Source organism: Pseudocercospora fijiensis, assembly GCF_000340215.1.
Source record: "Pseudocercospora fijiensis CIRAD86 unplaced genomic scaffold MYCFIscaffold_17, whole genome shotgun sequence".
Classification (NCBI taxonomy): domain Eukaryota; kingdom Fungi; phylum Ascomycota; class Dothideomycetes; order Mycosphaerellales; family Mycosphaerellaceae; genus Pseudocercospora; species Pseudocercospora fijiensis.
In genome coordinates this window covers 475,301-490,616 of record NW_006921548.1, presented here as the reverse complement: position 1 = coordinate 490,616, position 15,316 = coordinate 475,301, and the positions used below count along the sequence as shown (strand labels likewise).

General features: G+C 48.8%; 4 protein-coding genes across 4 annotated transcripts; 3 read left to right on the top strand and 1 right to left on the bottom strand.

Moving 5' to 3' along the window:
* Nucleotides 1–4,381: 4,381 nt before the first annotated feature.
* Nucleotides 4,382–6,289, top strand: MYCFIDRAFT_180382 (uncharacterized protein; the record flags this gene model as incomplete). Its single annotated transcript, XM_007934184.1, has 10 exons — nt 4,382–4,390; nt 4,414–4,530; nt 4,576–5,302; nt 5,328–5,439; nt 5,477–5,571; nt 5,660–5,747; nt 5,832–6,097; nt 6,127–6,161; nt 6,196–6,237; nt 6,263–6,289. 10 exons carry the CDS (start codon nt 4,382–4,384, stop codon nt 6,287–6,289), a joined length of 1,518 nt encoding a protein of 505 aa, XP_007932375.1.
* A 30-nt stretch (nt 6,290–6,319) lies between these two features.
* MYCFIDRAFT_180381 (uncharacterized protein) lies at nt 6,320–9,438 on the bottom strand (the record flags this gene model as incomplete). Its single annotated transcript, XM_007934183.1, has 7 exons — nt 6,320–6,857; nt 6,886–6,942; nt 6,964–6,970; nt 7,009–7,220; nt 7,258–7,295; nt 7,325–7,419; nt 7,473–9,438. The coding sequence occupies 7 exons, from the start codon at nt 9,436–9,438 to the stop codon at nt 6,320–6,322; spliced, it is 2,913 nt and encodes a 970-aa protein (XP_007932374.1).
* A 279-nt stretch (nt 9,439–9,717) lies between these two features.
* Nucleotides 9,718–13,331, top strand: MYCFIDRAFT_217101 (uncharacterized protein; the record flags this gene model as incomplete). The annotated part of the gene is made up of 7 exons (XM_007934182.1): nt 9,718–9,726; nt 10,059–11,835; nt 11,889–12,042; nt 12,101–12,252; nt 12,329–12,744; nt 12,794–13,107; nt 13,165–13,331. The coding sequence occupies 5 exons, from the start codon at nt 9,718–9,720 to the stop codon at nt 12,412–12,414; spliced, it is 2,178 nt and encodes a 725-aa protein (XP_007932373.1). The 3' UTR covers nt 12,415–12,744; nt 12,794–13,107; nt 13,165–13,331.
* On the top strand, nt 12,481–13,363 carry MYCFIDRAFT_209360 (uncharacterized protein; the record flags this gene model as incomplete). The annotated part of the gene is made up of 10 exons (XM_007934181.1): nt 12,481–12,581; nt 12,611–12,770; nt 12,827–12,845; nt 12,877–12,906; nt 12,939–12,992; nt 13,027–13,091; nt 13,133–13,139; nt 13,182–13,222; nt 13,250–13,312; nt 13,351–13,363. Exons 1-10 carry the CDS (start codon nt 12,572–12,574, stop codon nt 13,361–13,363), a joined length of 462 nt encoding a protein of 153 aa, XP_007932372.1. The 5' UTR covers nt 12,481–12,571.
* Nucleotides 13,364–15,316: the final 1,953 nt, after the last annotated feature.

Sequence of the window (15,316 nt, the reverse complement as noted above, 5' to 3'; positions counted from 1 at the left end):
CGAGCGTACGCTAAAAGCATTCGTAGATAAATAAAGCCTTAGCTGCCTAATTATAATAGCGAGGGTGTTTGTCGACCTCTCTAATCTAGCGAAGAATAGCATTTAGGTCTATGTTTATGTTTTAGGAAGAAGACTAAGACCGAAAGTTAGGGTAGTCTAATTTAAGCATATATAAACGCTAAGACCCGAACAATAATAACCCCCCGCTGCTCCTGCTTTTAGAAGAAACAACACTTCTAACTACTATAATGCTACCGCGAAAGCGTAACGACTATAAAGAGAAGGATAGGAGCCGGAAGAAAGTACGAAACGGAGCTAAACTAGTAGTGCTCCTTCGTTAGCTCGAACGCTCGCTAGACTATTTCTAGAAGGCGGCTATAAACTAGCCTAATTAGGTATGCGATCGCAACCGTAACTCGTCGCTTCGTAAGTTGCCGCGAAACGAGATAATAGCTATAGCTTTAAACGAAATCGCCTGTTATAACCGGCGTAGATTCTTCTATTATCTGCCGTCTCGAGCGACTTAGAGAACACTAAGGAAAGAACCTTTGCTACTAGCTAGGCGGACGCTACTAACACCTAGGTAGGCGAGTAATCGTTGTATATTACATCTATAGCTACGACAAGAACAGTGCTAAATACCCTACGCTCCTTAAAATAGACTTCGTATAGAATAATACTACTTAGCGCTCGTTCTTTGCTAAGTCCTAACGTAGCCGCTACTTGAAATGTAATGCCTTACTAAACCCTCCTCTAGCATACACCCCCTTGTATACAATACAATATAGCGCTAGGCCTCGTTTTAGGCTTTTTGCTACCTAAAGTCCTACGCTAGTCTTAATATAGACTTCCGACTACTTCTATCTACTATTAACCCCGGAGCTCTAGTACATTGTATCTCTTCGGACCTCGTCTAAGTAGAATAAGCTCCTCGGAACAGACCTAGAGCTAAGGATAGGGTTATTTCCTTACCTCTTCGACTAAGCTAATCTAACGCTAGGAACCTATACTAAGTTTATAGCCTTCTAAGCTTACTAACGCCTCGATATCGCAGAGGTGTATAACAGTATTATAAGTCGAACCTAGTTTCTAGTAGGTAATCTTAGATCTGCTCTAAATACTACTTAGCTACGTATAGTAATGCCTCGGGGTCCGATACCTATGCCTAGAATACCGCTTAGCGCAAGTCTAGGCTGCGAAGAATCGATTACGAATTCTATACTAACTATTATTAGCGATTAATACAAGGACTAAGAGGAGACCTAGAGTAGTAAAGAAGACGAAGTCTAGTACTTTAAAGAAGATAACGACGAGCTTATAGGATCCTAAGACGTCGAAGGTAGCCGTTTTCCTAACTATCGAGGCTGTTCTTCGACGAGTAGTCTACGATATAGGCTTCTTCGAGAGATAGCCGAAATTTACTATTTAAGGAGAACGGCAGGTCGTATAATAAAAGCTAGCTGCTAAGAGGCGCCGAGCCGAATCCGAGTGTCCTAAGTAATTCTTACTATCTATCGAAGGAGCTTTTTATAACGCCGATCGGAGGTAGAGTAATCCTAGATCTATATACTATAGCTCGACAAGTTACAAGTTAGTTAGGTAGACTAAGTTATCGATTATCTTAAGATAGAAGTATTAAGGGTTAATTAAGTTGTCTTTAGGAAGATGCACTGCGTTTAATCGTAATGTCCTAAATGTAGCGCAACGTTTGCCTAATAATGTTAACTAGGTTAACTTTGCTAGAATAGCTTTCCGGGGACGGCACCCCTTAGGCTTCCGAATCTCGTAGGAGTCGCTAGTCTAGATAAGGAATCTATTAGCTTTTGCTCGTAATGCTTTATCGGCTTCACCTGTTAGTAGAATAAGCAACGCAAAGGCGTCGTTTAAGGAGAAAATCGTTACGGTAGTAATCGGAGCTTCTATAGTGTATGCTTTCTCGGTACATCGAGTTGAAGGGCATGCCTTAACTACACTTATAGCATTTCTCGACATACTAGCTGTCGCCGTAGCTGACTCGGTTAAGACATTTCTAAATCCGATCAGATCTTCGAGGACAGACATTATAAGTAAGACAGCAGACATGTAGTAGTAACACACTAGTATCACCGCCATCGACTCACTTTGCCGGACCTATTGTTCTGTAGCATATACCAACGTGCTACAGGCCTGTGGGAAGCGCGTCGAGCTGGTCTGATTTCTATAAGTGCCTTCCCTTGATATTGGACAACATCAATCACACCTGCGAACTCGAAAGTCGCCTTGCTCAAAAAAATGTATCTATGCCATTCTTCTTGGTTCAAACAGCAAAGGGCTAGTGTGAGGAGTGTACCCGGGCACTTCATGCACTAGTGCTTCGTGTGTTGATGCCTTTAATGCTCTGGCTGTGAGCGCAGCAACAATGTCGATGCTTAACACCACCTCTCTCTACCACGAATGTCGAAGCACAATCAAAATATTGTCGAAGTCAATTGACAAGCTGGAAACCACCTGGAAATGACTGCACCTGCACCGCTGTTGCTGCCAACTGAACAACATCATAAATCTTTGCTACTATCCCAAAACTTCTACCCACTAAATCAAGACGCCAAAACAATCGACGCAACACACAAAGACTATTATCGTGACCTATGGGCCCCGCTGCTTGTTAAGATCTCTGCAATTTCAACCAAACACCGTCGAAGCTCGAACTCGACAACAAACATCAATCACATGCGACCGTTATCCTCCTTGTGCGAGCTGACTACAACATGCGTATACGTATATCGGCGGATCAGGAAGATACACGAAGACAGTCTCGTGCATAGCATAGAGGTGTTCGCGGAGGACAAGGGAGTTTGTAGTTGGCTTGGCATACAAAGATGCAAAAGTGGCAGTGAGTGTGATGACGTGTATTGGCCAGATGAGAACATAAAGGCTAGCGCAACCTGCGCAGTGTGTAGGAATGCGAGTTGGCGACTCAGTATGCGTGAGATGGTAATCCGGAGCACCAAATCTGCATAGTGAGTTGCCGATTCGTTGACCGCCACATTGGCGCAGTCTTGCACGAAGAATGTGAAGCATGTGTGGCCTGATCAACCACTTGTGTTCACTTTCTTCGACAGCCACTTCAAAGTTATAGATAGGTTTGAATGTCAGAGACCTGAACTCAGATTCCTTCATCAACGTGCTGTGACTAAAACCGTACGCCGTACTGAGGAGATGTCTCACGGGGAGTTGTTCGTGTCTGAGTTACTTCTCATAAGGCGCTATTGGTGTAGAAACATTGTGCTAATGTCGCTACATGCTAGCATAAGGTATAGGGCTTGTCAAAACTCGAGCCTGTGTCTTCTTCGAGGCTGTCTTCTGCAAATTGCTGCGACTCGCGAAAGCAAACTCTGAGACTCTTTCTTCACGAGCGAGCTTAGATAGTCGACTACTGCTCCACGCCCTTTCCTGCAACGCTACTGCACTAGGCCACTTGTCCGACAGATGTGTTCTACAAGCTCTTCCTTCAGCTATGCTTTCGCTTCTTGTCGTCGAAAACGGGCCATTGTCCTTGCATCTTCCCCTTCTGTCGCTGTAGACTAGTAATCGGCCGGCGTGCCTGCGGCCCTGGAGGCCTTCAGGTAGCTCCAGTTACGCTAAAGACTCGAGATGTCTTCTGTTAAGCAAGATCCAGTTCGGTCATCTGCGATCTCCAGCTCAGTTAGGGCTTCCAGCTGCAGGTCGATGTTGCCGACATATATCTCGAGTTGGTCATCTGATAGTGCGCTAGGCCAGCGTACCTTGTCGTATGCAGCGAACAGCTTATAAGAGCGAAGAGTAGCTTCTTTCTGCATGGCTTCCTTCGCACGTGCCATCTGGCTTCGGAGTTCGTGTACGCGCCCTCGAGCGCCAAGAGTGATGAGATGAGCTTGTAAGCTTCGCAAACCTTGCTCGACTCCATCAAGTTTTTGACCTTTGTATCAACGCTCTTTTGGTAACGCTCAATGTTTATAGACCGGTTGCTGGTGCTAACAATATATGTCATCCAGTCCCTGATCTCGATGCCGGCGAGCTGGTCGAAGTCTCCACGAAGCTGGTGTTGGTGTGTCGCGAGCCCGTTGTATTCTTCGACGAAGAGTTGGCTTTCTCGGTATAGAGCTATGTTGCCAATGTTGAGCTGTCCAGGAAGTTCTTTCGAGACATCGGCTTGGAGCTTTAGGAAGACATCGCATCCTCCGGCCCCAAGATGGCAGGGAGGCGAGTAAGGCAGATCGTCCGTCGGTTTGGCGATGATGTGAAGCCAAAGTGCCATAAGGATTGGGATAAGGACAACACAGGCCTGGCAGTGGGCTCTGATGTCGCGCAATAGACCGCTCACAAACCTCATAGCTCTGTCTGCGCCGCATATGCTGCTTAAATGAGCTACGTCACCTCAACACAAATCGGCAGTTCCCTACCAACACCGACCTGCTGATGTTCCTTCGCCGCTACCAGACCGCCTTGGAGGCGAGCCGCACTGGCAGCCACATGCCTGTGCCATTAGTCGTCACGGCGGAGGAGCTCTCCGTCACGGATCTGCGCAGCGCCTAACCCAGCAGTGCTTACGGTCAGCTCTCTCGCGGTGGTATGGATGAGAGAGCTGTCGTGCGTGGAGGATGGCAATCTGAGGTGGCTCGTTTACCAGGACAAGAGATGATGAACCTTGAAGATAGCAGTGAGGACAAAGCTTTGGAGGCGGACACTTCGGTCGCGGCTTCAGGTACCTTAGGCCGCGCATCGAGCTTCATGGCATCACTGCGTAGTCTGCCTCCTCTTGCCCTGCCACCACCAACATCCTTGCCCGCTCGGCCACTACTACAGTCTCCTCAAGAGAGCGCCTATTTGAGGGGCACGACTCCCGACCTGTCTGCGACAGCATCCCCGGCCAGTGATGCTGTTGACGACATCGTTACTCATGGCCCAGCCCTGCTCATCGATATGAACGGCTTGGGTCCACGAGACCAAGGCTGGTGGCCAATCTGGGCCAGCAACCTGGTGGAGCTGCTTGGCAAGGGAGTGGCACTCGGTCTCACGACTCACCAGGTTTACGGAGCAAGCCCAGCACTCCTCAGGAAGGACTGGATGCCTTTCCTCACATATCTTGGCCCATTGCTTGCCAAAGTCGCGCCCGCCCTGTACGACCAAATGAATCGCGGAAACCCACGCGTCAAACCGCACACTACACGCGCCAAACCCGTAACCGGACATACGCTAAACCTGCTGGACATACGCCGCCCCTGTCTATGCCCCTTCTACGCGCCTTCCACCACTGAACCGATACCGACAATATGCGCCGACTGTACAGAAGGACAACGAAGACCAAGGCCAGAACAGCAACGCAACACCAGGAAGAGAGGGACATAGGCCACGTCAAGATTCGCTGGACAAGGACATAGATGCTGACAAAGAAAGAGCCAAAGCAGGAGCTGCTATTTGGTCAAAAAAAAAACACATATACAGAACAATGCCGAAGCAAAACTGTAGACGGGCAACACCCGGAGTCACTCTTGCGGATACGATATGAACCTCAAGCTTATGACCGTTTAAGACAAGTCACGAATCAACTAAGTGAACATGCCTACTGGACTTCGACCTCACACGCTTCCGAAGAAACGCGCTATAGAAAACTAGGCGGACTGATTTTGGATGGCACTAGGCAGAACCCTCCTGGACAATAGGCAGTCCCAACAACCTCCTCTCCCTGCCCTAGGCGACAACGCCAGCAAGATGCGGATACCAAAGCGGTGAGGGTCGGGGGTAGGTTTGGGAGCTATTTTGCCTCCTACAAGCAGCTACTCTCACTCTCTATAAGGTCAGGTTGTGCAAAGTGCCACCACGTTCTTCCATCCATCCCACATCATTCCTTCCGGCACGCGTATACAGTCATCGCAAGAATACTCTGGTCAACATTACTGCCAAGCGCGAATTCGATACCCTGCCAAGACTCCCGAAGATGAACAGCGACCGCGGAACTCGCCGCCGCAGCACGACTACCTCAACGGCGGACACGTCGTCTTCGAGAGGGCAACATTCTTTCATATCAAAAATCAGCCTACCACGATGAACAATTGCCCTGCAATAGAGCGGATCCGAAGTTTTTCGCATGCCAACATCCTTGGCCAGAGATAGACGTGTCAAAGAATGGTACGATGGAGGATGTCAAAAGTCTCGATTCTTGAACTGCCGCTATAGTTCCTCAAACAGAAGTCGTCAAGGAGAAAGGGAAAGAGCATTGTGATCAAAAGCGTCCGAGGACAAGATCACCACTGCGAAGGATCTGTTCTAGCGAGGCCATTATGCATGATGTTCCCTAGAACTACTCATCATCTGCCTCCAAGTCATCCTCCTCATCATCTGCCACCGAGTCACCATGCTCATCATCTGCATCTAGCATAAGCTCTTCGCGATCTTGAGCTGTACTTGCACTTGAGATCTCATTCTCGACATTCACCTCCTCCGGATTCTTGGATTGCACTGCGCCGGAAGTGCGCTGTCTCTTCCTAACGGGAAAAGCTATCTGATCCATGTTGGCTTGCTCGGCGCTGCGCTTCGGACCAGTTGGCGTAGGCGTGAGGCTGGAGCTGGAGCTGGAGGTCGAGATTGAGGTTCCATATCGTCGTTCGATATCCCCCTGCAGAATGCCTTTCAAGGTGTCTATGGTTGGCCGAGTTAGCGCTGATGGCGACTTTCGAAAGCAGCTCTTACCGTGGACCTGCCGCAATGCAGCTTCAAGCCTGTCTATCATATCTACATTCTCCGGACTAAACTCCATTGCTCTAACGCTCTTTACTTGGTCGATGTCGTGTCCTATCACACTCAGGATGATAAGGCCATCGACCTGCGCTGTTTCATGCCTCAACTCTTGCATCCACTCGCCGGAACTCTCGCTGGCGCCGATATCCCGCCTTTCCTAGAGTGGTGAGAGCGGCAGCCATGAGCCTGAGTACGCATCCGATTTACCGTCCATCTCAGCAGAAGCAGCAGCGAGCTTTTCATAGGCTTCACTCAGGGGTTGGTCTGCCATGTCGAGACGTCGAACTTCTTCCAAAAATTGCTCGAAGCGGCAATAATAGTACGTCGCCCACCGGCCTGGCTTCTTCGGCATTGAGGACTCCATAGGAACGGACGTAAGCTTCACAAGTGCACAGCAAAAAGCGCAGCAGATTTCAACCAATTTACAGCAATGTACTTTGCTAGGCATCAGAGTCATTACCTGCCTCTTCTAAGCAATTCATTCTTCGGGTCTTACTACACAAAGAACTTCTGCGGGCCGCACTCCCATCATGTTCACCCTGAAACATGCTTCTAAAGGAGTATCCACGAAGAGCACCCGATTAATCGACATCATACTGTTGGGACGAAGCTTGGGCAGTGCTGACGTCTCCCCCCCCCGATGAACGGTCACGCCGTACGCCACTATGACAGAATTGTTAGCATCGTGAAAAGCGAGCATTGCCAGGCGTACTTACTACTATACGTCCATAGAGACTGCATCCACGCTCTCACAGTCCTAATGTATTGGCCAATGTGGATCTTTGGGCTATATGCTTGCGATACGCCTTGAGTGCTCTGCCATTCGAAACTCTTATTCATCAAGTCATCGTCAAGGACTCGATTCAGCTGGCGATTGATGGAGCCATCGGCAACATTCATAAGATATCTCATAGGCTCGATGCCTTCTAGAATGAACGGTGCCTTCAGAGGTACTGCTGTCTTGCCGCTGCGGTATGGCGGATCCTGTAGCGTATCGCTGTAGGCATTGCGAGCTCTGAGAAACTTTTCGCCGGTGCTGTTCATAGCCGGCTCTATCTTCGACAATCGATCGCTCTCATCGCTGGACTGAAACCGGGCAGTTATGTCATCAGGGAAACAGGCGTACCAAGCCGAACGCTCCTGGTTCTGTCGCACTATCGAGCTCTTCAACATTCCGAAAACGTTGAAACATTTGAAGTCCTCTCCCGGTGGCTTGTTCCACCCGCTGCAAGTCTGACCCAACAGAGCGTCTAGCTGTAAGGAAGCGTGCGGTCCAAGGCGCCGATCCTCTAGCTTCAGAGCGACGGCACGATTCTCCATAATGGCTTTGCACCACACGTAGAATGGCAAGCGTCCATACTTTTGGTAGTACGATAGTTCGTCTGGAAGCCATTTGTGGTCAATATAAAGGTGAGTAAACGGCGAGCCGAGCGTGGCCACTGGGAAAAGGGCGCTTCTCTCCAACCTCCAGCACCAATACTGAATGCCCCTAGCGACCCACGGCATACCAAATTGTCGCCCAGTGTCGTTAATATCGGCAAGTTCTCGATTCAATACTTGCTCCATCTTTTGCTTCCAACAGCCTTCGAGGAGTCCGCGAGTAATGTCTTCTGGGCGAATATCGTCAAGGGCGTCAATGATAGCTGTTTTCGCAGCAAAGAAGTTTTGTTTCATGTACTCCAAAATCTCCGGGAGAGAGGTCTTGGTGCGAGACGTCACAAACTCAAGATCGATTGCTGTCCGGTCGGTATTGGAGAAGACCCTGTGCATTTCGTGGCGACCGATGCATGTTATACCTCCGTCTCGCGTCTGGCCAATAAAGAAGTGATAGAGACGTCGAAGCACGAAGGGAGCTTGCCTTGTGTGACGTTTGGCGGCCCAATTTACCACCATCTGCTTCCACGGCTTGTTCCGGTATTTGTGTTCGATACGCACCATTCCGAGACCAGGAAGTCCGATATGAAAATCGTGTATCCAGGGCTGATCGCGATTGAAGAACACCTTGATACTCGGATCCGCCGCTTTCAAATCATCGAAGAACCGGATGAGTCGGGTAGCGTCTCGTCTGGAGGCCGAGCCAGATACTGGCCAGATGGGAGGGTGACTAGTCTTTTCTGGTCTCCATCCTTCGAAACAGAGTCCGTTAGTAGGATTGACGTACCATACCGGTGCTCTTGGTTCAGAGAGCGTAGCAGCAGCCAGATTCTGAATGGCCTGCTCCATGTCGTCGAAATGGACCATGAATAAAGCCAGCCAGAGTGGGCCCGACTCCGATGCGAGCATTCCATAAGATTCGTTGCCCGCACCCCAGATGGCTCTAGGCACGATTGCCAGATGGTTTGGTACGCCTTCGACCAACGCTGCGACAATGTTGTAGTGGTCATTGTCACGCTTGGTACAATGAGACCAGGTGTAGATAAATCCTTGATCGTGCAGGCTGAGGTTCCCCGAGTATCTCACGTTATTGCGGCCGCAGAATTTGGCATCGACAGGCAAGACAAGCAGTCGATTGTTGTGCTCCCGGACCCAGGCCCAAAAATCAAAATCGGACATGTTCTCATCAGGGAAATCGACGTCATCGTTGAGTGCACACACGAAAACAGTGTCAGCGCCTCCACCCTCCAAACCTGCAGCAATTAGTACAAATAAAGTCATTGACTTCCTCGCCTTACTCCTGAGCATAGAACGTCTGGGCTCTCGCTTTGGTCCAATCGGTAGCCTTGCACAAAATTGAATATCTCACTTTCGGCCATGTTACCGCTTTGCGAAATGGAGAGTCTGTGACAAGTCAACGTCTTCGATGCGCCACTGCCAGTAAAGCTTCTACTGGTCCTATAATTGCTGTCGTGTCTCTGATTTCAGCAGCATATCAATGCAGGCTAGGCAGCACTCGATCACTGGTTCTTTGTCTGGATTTTGACTTCTGCTTCGAGACTCACAAGCCTGAGGCTAGTCGCAAACATGTCGCAGGTCAGACTCATACTCTTCTTCGATCTCGCTCTCTCAGAAGCAGTATTGGTCTTGCTATCTCCGAAGCAGCTGCTGAGCATACAACGCATCGTTCTAATATGAGCTCAACACCACCGACTCCGCATGCTAGCGCCTGGGAGATTTTTCGCAAGGATCAGCGTCAGCTCCAAAGTTGGCTGCGAGCTGAAGCCTATCAAAGAACATTCGCACAAGTCTTGTTCGAGATACAAGGCTTGTTCGAAATCAGATTTCAGCGCGAGCCAGAACCATTCAATCCTCTACGAGTAGCCCAAGATCTGAGATCACTGGGGGTGGACCTGGCTCGTAAGCAGAATCCCAACTACAATCACTTCATCGCAGATCCTGCTGAGACTCATTACTTCGTTCGACGTTCCGACGACGCGGGCCACGGCCACGACATCGGCAACGACCGCACTATCGCAGGTCTTCAGCAATTTTTAGCAGCTGCTCAGGAGGGCACCATGGATGCATTTCCAGGCTCACAGATGCTTCCTGGCACGACATCTTGGTCTCTGATCTACAATGTCGCAAATCGGCATTGGTTGCACGTACTGTTCACTGTTGACTTCGACAGCAACACTGGCCAGATCTCCGTTCATGATTCAAAGGAGGACCTTGGCTGCCTCGCCATGATCAGAGAAGAGCTTGTACTGTATGCCAAGCTTATCTCAATGCGCGAGGAACTCGGGCTGAGCACAGTCGTCTGGCCAGAGCCGAATGCTATCAAGTATCTCCCGTGCCCTCAGCAAAACAACAGCTCCGATTGCGCCTTTTATGCTTTCAACTGTGCTCGAGTGCCTGCTGGTCAAGAACACTTCAATCGCAGTATAGCTGATAGCAGTGAGATGGGCTTGGTGCTCCGGAGAGAAGCGCTCGATTTCGTGCACGCCTGCATGAGGGCGTGCCAAGATTCCAATGCCGCGCAGACCCCTCCGCAGGACTTGGAAAACGAAACGCCACTGTCGCCCGAAATGGTCCAAGATCGTTGGGAACGCATCAGGCTTGCACAATGGTCTGGTGCTTTGGTCAACCCCCAGGCCCCGCCGGAGGGCTTTGCCGGCACCTGGAGCTGGATACAAGTTGGTGTGGATGATGTGGCTGCCATGAACAGAGCTATGACTTCGCCGGCGTCAGTAGTAACTTCTCGATATGCTGGCCTCCTCGATACCGGTATCGCTGCGACTCCTGGTGTCATATGGTGGCCACAAGAGACGGAAGTCAATGAGCATGATTCTTCGTCGCCTACTTCTCTCGCCGCGCCTCGGAAACAAAAGAAGGCATCTCAAGGCAAACCAGGTTATAGGAAAAGCGAAAGCCCCGACAGGGAATACTACAAAAACAAGTCTACGAACATGGAACCGGTCTTTCGGGCTCCAGGAGGACCTCGCACTTCGATTCCTAAGGGAACACTCCTCAACGCGAGACAATTCTCAGTTAGTCATGAAAAGTGGAGTGTGGCAGACAAGCAGAAGCTATGTCACTTGATCGAGGTAGAGGGTCTGTCCAGGTCGGACGTGAAGAAGCTGCACTTTCCTCACGTGAAAATAAAGGTACTGAATTGCGTCTACAATCGGATCAAGGTCAAGCAAAACAGGGAAGCAGTGCGGCTCGCAAACAAAAGGAGGATGTATGCTCCACTCACGCCACAGCAAGAACGTCGGGTGCTGCAGCTGAAGAACAGCACCAATACCAAGTGGGCGTACATATCTGAGGACACCGGCCTCTCCGTGGAGAGCTTGAAAGCTCACTGGATCGACCTCAAACATAAATCTCAACCAGAAAGAAGAAAGAAACGACCGAACGTTACGAATCCCTCTCAATCTACACGCCAGCGTCTACTGACTCAGGATCAAGCAGCGTTCTTTATACTGCTGGATGCAAGCTTGCGCTCCTCGGATATATTGTATCCGGTATTCCCTGGTCTACGAGCAGACGCCCGGTTTGGCAACATCACAGACGTCCTCCATGACTGGGAAGAAGCGGGGGAGCTCGTACTGTCCAGTAAGAAGACGGCATCCCACTTGCCGCTCGCATTCGTGCTATGCTTCAATCTTATGGATCTCTTGAGCGACACGCCGAATGCTGTAGGTAAGTGCAAATTCGCCATCTGTCGATGAGATGCAATGCTGACCCGTAAACAGGCAAGACGAAATGCGATATCAGCTACAGCCAAGACAACGAGCAATGGTATGCTGACGAGCTCTGGCAAGCAGACGAGCAGGCCGAGTATCGTGCTCAAACACCATTCGAGCGATCAAAGCTTAGCAATGTGGCCTTCCCATATTTTTGGCATAAGTGAGTCTCCTTCTCTAGGTTATCATTGCCCCTACGGACTCTGCTGAAACTTACACAGACCTGATAAGCTGGTAATGCCATTCGTCGTTGCGCTGGCTTCCTCGGTCTCTGAGGAGGAGTCGGAGAAGTACAATAGTCCGGCTTACTCTGTGACACTCTCTATCCGCAAGATTCACTGGGAAGCATGGATGTCGTTGGCCTTTCTTGAAGGTACTGCAGATTATGGTCCTCTCTTCATCATTGTTCTGCCGGAACATCTCATCCTCACTGACGTCGAGACCTTGAGGTTGTGCATGGGCACCCAGAATACGGGCGCGCTTCCTCGGCAGCATCTCACGCTTCCATCTTCCGATCGTCGGTACGTCAGGGTAGAGTTCACATTCCTCCCCGCCTCGACGCAGTTTGGTATGTGGTCAGCAGGCATTGCGCTTGCTCGAGATCCTACTCTTGGCTAGCGACTCTCGGCACGGCTGCTCTAGATCTATCATCACGCCGGACAGATCGGTCATTTGAAGGTGTCTCGGAACTTATGGGGATTGGTCTTTGATAGATTGTTTCCTGCTCTCAGATAGTTCTATCCCAGTCACAATTTGGCACTCATTGCTCAAACTTTCCATCAATATGATGGCTCTGTGCCGAATTGCTCAGTACCCATGCTCTTCAAGATGGACCTGCTCATCGCGTATCTCGAAAGACACCTCTGTCCCCAATCAGTTGTGCCTGCTTACGTTTTGCTATACTTTCGGTACCTATACAAGTTACGCTGAGTCGCCGAAACGCGAAGCTCGGCGCCTGAAGAGTACGTCCGAAGCTTGAAAGTTGTCGCGGTGCCAGGTGAACAGTCGGTACGAACTCACTAGGAAGGTGATGAGAAGCGCAAGGAGGGTCTGCCATAGGCCGGCGAAGTCGAAAGTACTTGGGATTTGGAGGAGCGTGCGGCCTGGACGACGGTGCGGCAGGAGTAGACCGAACAGGCCCTCGTAGACGACAATAGCGATGATGACGCGGACGGGATGCTCTCGCAGGAGTAGCTCGACGGATTTCTGGTTGTAGAGCCTCTTACGGCTAAGTAGATCAGCATTAAGGCGAGCAAATGCGTGATTGCTGGCTCCTAGTACTTACTACTGCTGTTCGCCCAGGAATCGATTATTATCTATTTTGGAAGCCTTGTTCTGCTTTGGTGTTCGGATGTGCCGTAATGGTGTAGCGTGAAGTGTGGTGGTGAAAGTCCGTTTAAAGCTTGGGGATGTAGTAAACAGGATGCGCTACTGTGATCAGTTGTATACTGTGTTTTGCGTTTGGGTTGAGAATGCTATTCTAGCTTGCAAAAGGGCCTGGACGCTCCGAGGCGGGGATTCGAGCACTACCAACCTATATAGAACTCTATATAACAACACCACTATACTACGTTTCTACACGCGTTTTTCGCGTAGAATGCATTATAATACCATTGCCGAGACTCAGTCTAACAGTAGAGACAGTATTACTATAGAATATAACGATTTACCTAGCAGTCTACCTATAGACTCTTCCTAAATTCCTAACCCGCCCCCGTTTATATAACGCGACTTTAAACACTAGTTTCTATAGCAACAACACACACTATTTCCGCCTAATACTATTCCGTTTAACGAGTAACTATACTAACGAGAAGCATATCTTCTACGTGCCTAAGAAGTATTCGACAATCTATCTATATAGGACGACGGCTTGCGGTTTAGCTAGTAGCTTAACTCTTTATATAACAAGGATAGCAACAACGACGACGATAAAGAGAATAGATTGCTAGGCGAAGAGACAAGTAACGACGAGCCTATAATGCATATACGGTCGAAAGGAGCGGCAGAACTAGTATATTCTAACCTAGAGAGGACCTCCTAAATGCTACCTCCCTCTACTATTTCCGAGCCTTCTATTCGTAGGAAGACAGTTCCGCCGAGGCTAGTAATCGCACTAAAACCAGCGTCTCGTAGAACTAGTATGCCCGCTAAGGGGGGTTAGTATTATATAAGACAGAGTATTAAGAAGGACTAGTCGCCTACGGAGGCGCCGAAGGTACTAGCTACGGGCGCAAAGCTAGCTTCTTCGCGTAAGCGGAAATCGACTAAGGGCAAAACACTACGAAACAAGACCCGCAAAACATTATCTAAACGGTAGAATAATAGCGCCGACCTATCTAATAAACCTCCTACTAAGCTATTGTCGATATCTAATAGCGTTGTTAAGAAATCGCAATTAGAAGCTAGCTCGCGACGCCGACCGACTTCACGTACGCCTAAAGCTATACTAACGCCGAAGCTACGAGCGAACAAGAAGCCCTTTAGCGCAGATCTTATATAGATCGTTTAGTATCGATTATACGGCAAACAGTACAATATTATAACTATAAATGATATACTAGAAGATAATAATATAGACTTTGCCTACTCGAGGCTAAATAACAATAAGATAGCGCAGTTAATACGGAAGGTTAAGGATAGAGTAGCCTTATAGGTTTTTATAGAAGGGCTCGGCTTACAACAACAGCTAGACCGTGTATTTACTATCTACTATATACGGCTATCTATACCGAAGCGCTCGAAGACTTTCTATAATATTATCTACGAGGACGACTATTATAAAGAGGTAGCCAAGTTCCTACGCTATTGCGCCAATACTAACACTTACTATATTATTAAGGTCCTTAAGAGCTATAAGCGCGTTGCTATGCCTAATCGACTATTAACTCTACTAAATAGTAATTAGTTTGTCAAGATTAATAGCGATCTACTAGAGCCGCTACAACTAGCCTCTTAGGTTAAGAATAGCCGAAAGAACACTAATAATAAGACGAAGGAAGAATGCCGTAAAGACGACGAGGTATTCTCGATAGTATTCAAGCAGTTTAAATGCAATAATTACTAGTGCGACAACAAGAAGTTAGGTCGTAGAATTGGCTGTTACAAGCGCCGTAGAGTCTATTATAGTATAATAGGCTCTTACGTAAAGGAATTTGCTAATATAGTCCGAATTAATAGCGCTCTTCTATACTATATGCCTATAGAGATTGCCGACAAGATTGTCGCTTCTTACGAAGAATACGTATAGGCTAAGACCGCCGCTTCTGCGAAGAATAAGGCTTCTTAGTAACAGTATACAATCGATAGTCTTATAGGCGCCCTTACTGCCGAGCGATAGTAACCGACTAGCAATAGTAGTAGCGGCAGCGAGTCTATCTTGCTTATAGCCTTACTTTAGCAATAACAATAGCAGTAACAGTAGCAATAGTAGCAAC